Genomic DNA, 11,099 nt, shown 5'->3' with positions numbered 1-11,099 from the left:
CACACACACACACACACACACACACACACACACACACACACACACACTAGCCTACCCGCTGTATGCCCTCAGCCAATCACAGGTAGGTAAGTGAGATAGTTGTGACAACATTTGGAGCCTTGCAGTCCATTAATGATTCATTCAGGAATTGAAATGCTGCACTGTGAGAGTATCTCTGATTTAACTAAGTAGCAACTGTGAACACATTAACATTAACGACACAATAACCAAATTAACTTGTAATACATTACAACCCATCCATTAGAAAATGCTGTTGTTGTTTTTTTAACTAGTTGATCTCATTTCAGTCAGTTAACCAAAGTGGATTTAAACATTATTTCTGGAAAGACACTGATCTGAATATCCTTCCATCAGAGAAGCAGAAGCTCTGAAACTCAGTGACTTGAGGTGGACAAACAGCCCCTGGTCTGCATACTCATCTGTGTCTACTCTAATAGCAAACTATTCACTGAGTGAACTGTCTTGTCTATGTATTAGATTTTGTTTTCATTCGGTGTTCAGTTTACAATGGTTGGGCATATAGTAAGTGATCAGTTTATTCTGCAAACCAATATAATTTTAGAGACCATAAAGACCACCCAATTCAACAGTCTGCCACTACGGAAGGGAGACCATGCAAGCTGACACAAGATAAAAAGTGGGGTTATAGTAGAGATGGACCAATCTGATATACAGTATCGGTATCAAACATAAAAAAGTGGTATGGTGCCATCTCTAGTATAAAGGCTGAACAGGTCAAATTGAACATCAAAACTTGTGACAAAAAGCTCACAGCCACACTGCACTGCTGTGCTTCCTGCTACTACTAATACTGCTGCTGGAGGGCAAAAGATTCCCCCATAAAGACGCCAATACTGGACAGTCTGTAGTACTACAGGACAAAAAGAGTTGCTTTTTTCTTTTTTGCACCCGTGTTGATCCAAAACTATTTGAGTCATCTATCCATGGAGGAAAAATGAAGATGGGAAGAGATTTGTGACTGATATTTTGCCCCAGCAACTTTATTTAAGAATATCAACGTGTTGATTTGAATTACTTACATAGTAATTGTAAAGGTAAGGCTGTGCGATATGACCAAAATCTCATATCCCGATATAAATCACAGCAATGTAACATTTCCTGTAAATTCTGTGAATCTCGGGCAGCTCGACTTGCCTGAAGTGTTTCCAGCTGCGCGTCCTTCACCCGGAGTCGAGCGTTTTAACAGATGCATGAAACGATACATTTTTAGACATAAGCCGTATTTATTACACGGCGTGCTGCGGGGAAAAGCCTGTTCTAACGTTTGAGTCTAAGGTTTATTTTTTACTTACTTTTTACTTTTACTTTTTTACTCTTATTTACTTCTCATCCGTAAATAATCTTTCACGTGATTCAGTTTATTTTGAAAAGTCTTGATGCACGTGCAATCATCCAGGAAAGTAAATCTCCAAAAGTTGATTCTGTTCATCTGGACGTAGCGTTTTGTGGGAGAAACGTTTCGTCACTCATCCAAGTGACTATTTTGAAAAGTCTCAACAGGATCTTGAGCTTTATTGTGAAAGGTTTATGTGGAACATAAACAAGCGGACACGCGATGGTGTTACCGTCGTTGTTGCTAACGACAACGCATAAAAACAGGCGCTTGTCTGTCCGTAGTGTGGCTATATTAAATATAAGAGAAAGAGAGAACTTTAATAAATGAATACAGCCACTACAGTGACATCAGAACGATGAACAAATATTGCCGTAAACAGTTTATTTTGCGACACCACGAAACAAACGACAGCGTAAAATGAAACGACAGACGTTTTTATATCGTCACACGATATATATCCTTATATCGAACAGCCCTATGTGAAGGTGATTTCTATTCATCCTCACTGATTTAAACCAAAGAAAACTGAATGACAGATACTCTCTGAAAGGTTTGAATTCTACTGATGCCTCTTACATCACCGAGAGTCCATTTCCAGTGTTTGTCCAATGCAGTGCAGCTTTTTCATCACACTGGTATGAGTTGGTGTTTGGGCGGTGATTCGCTTCTGTGGCGGGTGCACTCTTGCACTTCGTGAGGACACTGCGTGCACTCACTCATGAGGACGGAGCAAAATTATCACAAACAGCTCTTCTACTGTCTTTCACCATGATGGTGTTAAAAGCTCCATCCAGCATTTTATTTTTCTGTGGTCTCTGCATTTCTTGTATTCACGAATAATTCCCATTGTGGAGAATGTAATAGTCCAGGATCCTTCCAGACTCCAACCGAAGGCCTTTTCTAGGGTCTTCATCAAAAGGAAACAGACCATAATCTGAAACCTGTCCATTTTGAGCTGGTCTCTGATGATCAGTAGGACTGTAGACAGCCTGCTGTCAAAGCAACTTTCTTGACAAATTTTCTTGCCAGGCGATATGGACCTCCACCTTATCCATCCATCCACCTCCAGTTATCCTTTTCAGGGTGGCACTGGGGGCACTGGAGCCTATCCCAGCTGACTTAGAGCTAGACCTTATAGCTGAGAAAAATCCAGCCTTGGATATGTACTGTAATAAATGTAATATTGCAGGATAAATACAGTTGGTGACAGTACAGGTTGTTCTTACACATATTACCAGGATGAGTAACTGGACTGTGAAAACACTCACCTGATGAGTTTACTTTGTGCTCTCAATACATCTTTAGATTTGTTTTGAATTCAGACACGAGATCGTCTTTCACTCTCTGCTGCAGGCTGGATGCTTTAAAATAGCAACATTTGAACTTTGTGACTCTGTGGCTCCAATGTAAGACTTTGAATATCATGTAATCCAAGGTTAGTCCAAGTATGTACATCTTTACTCATAGTATGAAGTGAACAACATAAAGTAATTTATTTCTCCTTTCATTTATTACATTTTCTTATATTTATACTGATTGAGGAACTTTTGGATAATTTGTCTATACGTAGTTGATTTTCTATGCTGCCATCACCCACATGTTGCCTGCATGTGTGTAGACCTGAAGACACTGCATGACGGCAGAGACCAGAGTTCTGAAAGATTCAGTTTAAAGACTTTCAAACATGAATGTCTGTTTTCCCCGAGAAAGCATCTTCAACAATGGTGTTCTCTATAAGTGAGAGCTTTGACAAACATTTAACATCTTTCAGCAATTTCACTGGTTTTCTTTCCAGACTTTGCACATAATTACACTCATATAACAGTGACATCCTCTCAAATTTGGTCTACTATGGGAACAGCAAATGACAATGTAGAGTTACAATGCAAAGTAACAGGATTGATTTTTTGGTGAGTCATTTTGAGCAAACCTTTTCTTTGCCAGCAGTCACTGGATGAAAGACCTGTGCTGGGTGATTTTATTTTAGGATGAGTCTGTCTTTCAAAATGTCAGCAGCAAAGGTCATGAGGACCTTAGAGGAATATACTGCAGTCCCAAGCTGACTGCTGTCAGACGCAGGAGGAGGACCGCTGCAAAAACCTGGTAATAAATCCTTGATAATAAATAGTTCTGAATCTGACAGCTGCTTTAAAAGAACTCTCGCAACATCTTTGTTTCCAGTGACAACAGTCTCAAGTGTTTGTATACTTCAATCTGCTGGTCCTCCATATTTCACCACCAATACACAATTCCACTTTGTTCTTACCGTTCGCTCGTCCATCCTGTGCCCGTGCCTTTGACTGTCTTCCTGGCTATCAGGTGGCGGGGAGACACTCCGGCCCTGTGGGTCCACCCAGCTGTACAGATTGTTGGTGATGTAGCCGCCAGGAGTCGGTCCCATGGAGCACACAGACATGTTCAGCGTCTTGCATCCTTTTAGCACCTGTATTCCAAGGACAGTGACGTTGCAGATTCCATTAACGTGCAACAGCAGACTTTATACCCTCACATGTGTTATTTCATGTTATTTTGACGCTCAATAAACAGCGACCCTGAATGTAATATTTTATTGCAGAGAAGTTTGGCCTCTGATTAATCAGGCCTCCGTATGCTCTTATTTCACCCGTCCAATTCCACTAGTCACCGGAAAAATACATTTTAAGGAATTTGACATCTCTGAAAACATTTGGAGTCAAGTAAGACGAAAGAAAATTGATAATTGACTAATCAGCTATTTGATTTGTATGTAAACAATGCCATACTGTTAGCTTTTTGTTGTTTGTTTGTTTTACTGTAGATTACGCAAAAAGTGGCAGATAGAGGACAAATGAGACCTTGAAACATCAGTTGAAGAAGTTCAGACTGTTCAAGATGAGCTTTTGTTTGGTGACATTAAAACACACCGACAACTGACAGGAGCTGAGACCAGAGACGGAGAAAAATGGATCCAAAAAATGGATTTAAATGTTCATTTTTATAAGACCTACAAGAAGTTCAAACTCCATGGGCAAGAACACAGTTTGTATAACTGAACAACACATTTGCAAACAGGGCAAGCTTCTCATACACAGTGTGCAGGTGAAAGACACAATAACATGATGCTGTTTGAATATTTCAACAGCGCTTGGTCTGATGGAGGTTAAACTATGTATATGTTTGAACAGGAAACGGGACAAGACCAAATATGGAAGCAAAAACATTAAAGAACAAAACATGCATGTACATGAAGGACAAATAACGGCTTTTATGGCCAGATTTCCTTGTTTTAACACTCTGTTTATCTTCACTACAATGAAATCTTTTGTATTTTCTGAGTCATGTATTTTCAGTGGCTGAGCACCAACAACACAAATACAGACAAAAGTTTGCATTATTGCTATTTTATTCAATATATTTTTGCTACTTGCTACACAACTAAAAACTGTATACATGGGACTACATGTCTACATGAACTTAATGTTACCAATGAACTCTCTTAACAGGAAGAACCAGGCAGCCATCTGCTCTGACTGATGGAGGTGAGGAGACGTAGACAGCAGAGACTCATAATAGAGATTTACAATAGCTAATGATTCCATTCAAAGTGATATATAAACATGAAGGGGTGAGTGAAGGAGAAACACTGGGAAGCAACTGTTGTTGTGATTTGGAAACATAAACATTACAAAACAAACCATCATAAACTAATAATATATAACTTTATATAAAACTGAGCTGAATTCAAAGTCCCCTGCAGCTCCAAACTACTGTGCACTTTTTATGTTTCTTCTGCCTTTTCGTTGCATCCTCCTGCAACGCACTGATCACTTTCAGTCATCAGGAACTAACAGGCATCGTCCTTTGCCTGAACCCAGACTTTACTTCAGATTGGACCGACCGGGCGCTCCATTTGTTATTTCAGCAAGTGATGCAAACAGCGCAGGGAGAGGAAACAAGAGCAAGGATGAAGAGCTGTCTATCCAATCCAGTGGCGAAACCAAACCAGGCCATGTCCATTCAGCGCAGGCGATTTTATCTACCTCATGAGCTAACACTAACCATAGTTACCATTGTTTACATTCGTCCGAATGCTAACGTTAGCACCCAACCACTTCCAACTTATTATAAGTGAACAGCAGAGAGGGACCTGTTGGGCGTCCACGTTGTTGCTGGGAACTTTAATAAGCCATGTTTGACAGCTGTACTCCCCAAATTCCACCAGCATGTTTAAGTGTCCTACCAGTGGGGACAGGACACTGGACTGTGTGTACAGTAGCATCAGTGCAACATCCCTCTGCCACTGTGGACAATCTTACAACCTCTCTCCACTCCTCATCCCTGCCTCCACCCCCTCAAGAAACAAACCCCTACAAGCAAATTAAAACATGACCAGATGATGCTCCAGCTACAGGACTGGTTTGAGCTGACAGGTCCATCTTTGAACATCTTGACGTGGAGACTTTCACTCAGTCTGTGCTCTTCTACATTAAGTGCTGTGTAGAGAATGTGACAGTGACTAAAACCATCCAGGTTTTTCTTAAACGAAAACCTTGGATGACGAGTAAAGTCCTGGCTCTGATCAGAACACAGAACTCAGCCTTCAGGCTGAGGGACAGTTCTCTCTACAGCCAACCTGAGGAGGGCTTCCTCAGAGACAACAACCCCCACCAGGTGTGGAGAGGCATCCAAGCCCCCCAACCCCCGACAGCAGCCTAAAACTCACAGAGGAGTGCAACACCTTCTTTGCTCAGTTTGAGGCTGATACAGACTGGTATAGACATCCTCAACTACAGACCTGTAGCCCTCACGTCTGTAGTCAGGATTGTTTTGAGCAGATAGTGTCTCAGCATATCAGAGGCTGTCTAAACCCCTCCCACGACCCTCATCAGTTTGCTTACAGAGCAAACGGGGATGCCACGACCATCATCCTTCAGTGAGAGCTGACCTATCTGGAGAACAGGGAGATCTACATGAGGATGCTCTTCGTGGACTACAGCTCAGCTTCCAACACCATAGTACCACCAAACTGGACCATCTTCACCTGTCACCTGCTCCTGAATCAGCTTCTTAACAAACCAACATGTAAATTTTTTGTCTCAGAAACTTTTCTTACCACACCTTTTCTCTTCATTCAAGTTTCCACTAATGTGTTTTGATACAGCACTCTGTGAACAGCCAGCCTATTCAGCAGCGACCATCTGTGGGTGATGGAGGGTGCTGATGTTTGTCACCTGCACAGCTATCAAGTTAGCAGACTTCCCCGTGATTGCAGATGTGTTTACTGAACTAGGCGAGAGATATGTGGTATTTATACTGTTGATTTGCTCTGACTGGGCTATATAAAAGCTTTCCTTTTTGAAATAAGTTACAGAGAATTATTTTTCTTTTTTTCCTTGTGCATTAGTATGTTCACACTAACAGAAATGACTGAATAACACAACACAGGTTAAACTGTTATACTAACGGGGCAGACCATAGCAAAAAAAGGTAATAACAGTGGGGGGAACCATAGCCCTGCCCCCCATGACACAAAGCTGACGTGTACCGTAAACCTACGCATACAGGTCAGGATTTAAGGTTTGACTCTCATCATCCACCGGAGCACAAACTGGGCGTCATCAGGACGCTACAACACAGAGCGAACACCAAGAAGAAGAAGTCACTTCGATAAGTGATGAAACTCCAGACGTCCAGATGAACAGAATCTATCACATATGGATACACTTAATGCTTCATTCAGCTCATGCAGTTTATCTTCAGATTTGTCCTCACTTCATTCTTACATGAACATCCATGTCCACATAATTTGGTTTTAATCCAGTTGCACAGAAATGCTTTCTTCGACCCTTTCTCTTCAGAACTCCGTGTCTGCTGATCAGAATATAATCAATGCAATTTATTTTATTAAATCATAACTTTAAAGTCAGACATTCTTTTAGATTAGTGGCTTCTTGGTGTTTGCACATGCTGCACTCTGTTTTAGCACTCTGTACCACTTTTAACAACAAGGTTGGATGTTAAGATCTTTTAGTCTCTTTCAGGTGCGATAACAGGTAAGCCATGGGTGCTTCAGTCTGTCTGTTATATGGTGTTTCATGGCTTGCAATGTTCTGCTAGTCCTAAAAATGCTACTACCTTCAATCAACTGTTCATGGAGCTGTTCTCTTGCTTGTAGACTGACAGTATACGCCTACTTCTTCGACAGTTTTTCAACTTGACTAGATGAGTAATTAAGTATTCTTAAAGCAAAAAAAGAATATGTTTTCAGAAACTTTAGTTTCTGACACAAAAAGTAATTAACCAGGGAGGCAAAAGGAACAACTTTGTTTTCCCTTATGTGATAACTTTATAAGATAAACTCGAGAATTTTCTCCAAGCGTCCCAGTGAAGTTCAGAACCAGCAAAGCCCTCAGATGAAACCCGTTCCTCTCCAGGACAAAGCACAACCTAAACCATATAGTGTATGCTGTGCAACACAGTGGACCCTTAAAAAGATCAAACGCTAAGACCTTTTACCCTCTCTATAAACTTTCATAGACATGCAGGAGACCAGGTCAACAGGGCAGTACATCAATGCCCAAAGGAGAAAGGACACTATTTCAAGCATGCTAATATTCCCATTAGGATCCAGTGGAAAACAGCCAGTGGAAACTGTGCCACCACTGGCTGAAGACAAAGGAAGAGGAAGGTTTGTTAAGTGGGAAAGGACATTTAAAGTCCCTGATGATAGGAACTAGGACTATGATAAAGGGAAAGGGTTCGCTTACATGATGGAGAGAAGAAAACTAAATATACTGTGTAAAACCAGATAAACGGGAGGCAAGGCCAGGAGCACTGGAGGCAGATTCAAGCTGTTCTACCATGGTGTTGGTAGAAGAAAGAGGATATAAACAGGATTGTGACGAGAGTGTCCAAAAGGCTCATGAGTTTGAAGCTGGAAATTGAAGGGATAATATTAAATGTTGACAGTAAATATGCCCTTCAGGTTGGATTTGTACCACAGGGACCACCGTTGCCTTCAAATTCCACATCTTCTCTAGGTATTCTCTAAGCCCCTGCAGTTTCTTCTAATGTTCATTTTTCCTTATGTTGCTATCACCTAACTGTCGCTACGGCCTTCGTCCTCTGCTTGTCCACCAACACTACATCCTGTTGTTTAACCATTAGCAGGTTTTCTGTCTGTATCTGGAAGTCCCTCAGGATTTTGGCTCGGTCATTCTCAAACACCCGAGAGGTTAGTCCGTGGGCCATATTTGGCAGAGATGTTCCTGTACTATGCTAGTCACTTAGTTCCATGTAACTCCCTGCTAGCATCTTGCACCTTGTTTTTATGTGCTGGATTGTCTCAGGGGCATACCTGCACGACCTGAACTTGGAGTCTTGCCTGGTGTAGTAGCCTCTATTAATCTTGTGCTTAAAGCTTGTTCCTGTGATTACTCTCTGCTGTCGTAACTTAGTCTGTATCTCAGTGTCAGTAGTTTCCCGTTTTATTTTGGTATCTGTTCTTCCCTGTATCTTGTGTCTCTATTGCCTCAGCCTTCCCTTGCTTTTTGTCACAGTCTCCTGTGTGGTTGTGTCCTCCCTCCCAGTATGTTTTCCTTGTTGAGTTCTTTTTAAAAATGAAAAATGTCTTTTTCATGAGTGATCTGGGCAAGAGGGAAGAAGATAACTGTTCTATGCAAATATCTGAAATGGACGAAAATTACTGTATTGACTATAATGCAGAACAGAAAAGCAGGTGCAATAACGGGTTATAAAAATATTTGCAAAACAGGTAATTTTTTTATAAGCGAACCCCTTCATAACTTCATTTTCTTCATAACCTTTATATAAGCTAAGCCCTTCGTCTGTTTGAGTACAGGCACAGGAAACATAAGCAAAGACATTAGAGATAATAAAAAAAACCCAAAGAAATATCTGAAATTATTTTTGGCACACATTAACTTTTTGGCAAAGGTGAGTGTGTTATCGCTGGCTGTGCTGTGCAGCTGCACTGGGCAGATGGTTCAAAACGCATCTAAACATTAAATAAAAAGTGAAGGCCTGAAAAGCAGTGCGGAGGAAGTAAAAGGCTTTAAAATGTGTTTTTTCTGTTTTTGTAGCCAGCTGTGAAACTAGTTTTATCATTACAAACTTAACCTCTTCAAAAAATGGTGTCTTTGCCATTGCTGCAGTTGTTACAGGTCCGGGTCACAATGAAACCTTCTGGCAGTGCTAGTGTTAAATGTGTTATCCTGTTACTGTTTATATTAGTCTGCTTGAAGCATCTCACATCTCCTTGTAATGAGTGAAGCAGTGGTAAAGATTGGAATCAGTCACCTCACTTCCAGTTTTTCATTGTGACATATTAGGCCTCAAACGTTATCAGTCACATGATCACAATTTGATACAAGCCGCTAAAAAAGCGCGAAACAGGCTTCGGAGCCTCAATGTCCCATCGATAATAAAAATCACCGTTTTACTTTACTCCTCTTGTTACTCCTCGAGTCCTGCTTTCTGGGTCCAACTCTCCCAGCAACACAGCCAGCCCTGACAATTAGACTTCTCCACAGACAATAAAATAACTGACCCAGTTAAGCTACAGAGATTGATAGTGGTCTGCAACTAGAGCTTCACTAACAAATGGCAGACAGAAAATGCTGGATAACAAAGTATGTCACCGCAGGCGAGTCACTTTTCTTTGTTCAGCCTTGCATCATAGCAGTGCTGAGGCAGAAGTAGCTGTTCTATTCTGAGCTCAGTGTTTCTGCAAGCTCAGAGCCATCCAGAGCAGGAAAGAATCAAAGATGGGTGCTGTAACAAGCAGAGACAAGTGGCACTCAAGTGCAATTTGAGCTATATATGCTTCCCCACAATGCTTCAACTGTGAGGGAGTGGGTGGAAGAGGAGCTCTTAGCAGCCCTTGCATGGGGCTGGATGGGTAGGTGGTTAAAGAGAGAAAAAGAAGGGAAATGTTTCTATGATAAAATGGATTTATTTTTATGCTGGAGGCGAGGTGATTCACAGGACAAAATGACAGTGCCGAGGTCAGCACTGGTCACTCAGATTATAAGGGCCACAGTGAGGGCCCTTAATTGTGACTGAATCACTACTTCTGCCTCTAAGCATTGCTCATGCTTAAGTGTCGGTTTGTTTTCTACTCTTTCTGCAGAATAAGAAATCTGAAACAGTCCAAGAAAAGTCCAAATCATTTAAATCCTTTTTTCATCAGGTTTCATGGTTGATGGTTTTTTCATGCTAGCCTGGAGAAAACAAAACACAACAAATAAACAACTTGATTCATGCAGGATTTAATTATTTTTAAATAAATCTATACCAGTATTATTTCATTCATAATGATATCGATTCGCTGGCTCAGCTCAAGTTGTTACTTGCATGTTAAATTTAAAGCTTAATCTAATGAACATTAGTAAAACATGTGTAGTGTGTTTGTGTGTACCAACAGCAATACACACACATGTGTAAATCTTTCTCAATAGTCTAAATTTGTAGTCGGCTGCTTTGATTTGGTTTTCTCTTCTGCTACGTGGCACTATCTGTTTGTGTGTCTGTGTGTGTGTAGATGTGTCGACTGTCATCTCTAATCTGCCATGCCAGCTGTTTTCCTGCACTTCATCTATCATAGTTGCTGCATCTGAATTCTCTTTCTCTTGCTGCCTCAGTCTCTCTGAAGCCCACAGACATGTATGTGTACCTGAACTGCAGATTCAATTCAATTCAATTTTATTTATATAGCGCCAAA

The 11,099-nt window shown here is 41.0% G+C and overlaps 1 protein-coding gene across 4 annotated transcripts in view; it reads right to left on the bottom strand.

Moving 5' to 3' along the window:
- The window catches only part of whrnb (whirlin b), a 33,324-nt gene extending 29,507 nt beyond the window's left edge, over positions 1–3,817 (bottom strand). For all 4 annotated transcript variants that reach the window (XM_005733618.1, XM_005733619.1, XM_005733620.1 and 1 more), the window contains exon 1: positions 3,645–3,817. In XM_005733618.1, the coding sequence (XP_005733675.1) occupies positions 3,645–3,794 (150 nt within the window). In that variant the 5' untranslated portion in view covers positions 3,795–3,817. The remainder of the gene's footprint in view (positions 1–3,644) is intronic.
- Between the last annotated feature and the right edge of the window lie 7,282 nt (positions 3,818–11,099).

Source organism: Pundamilia nyererei, unplaced genomic scaffold (assembly GCF_000239375.1).
Source record: "Pundamilia nyererei isolate P.nyererei 1_Seehausen unplaced genomic scaffold, PunNye1.0 scaffold00053, whole genome shotgun sequence".
Lineage (NCBI taxonomy): Eukaryota > Metazoa > Chordata > Actinopteri > Cichliformes > Cichlidae > Pundamilia > Pundamilia nyererei.
Note: the sequence above shows the minus strand (reverse complement) of the source record. Positions and strands in the feature narration are given on the sequence as shown.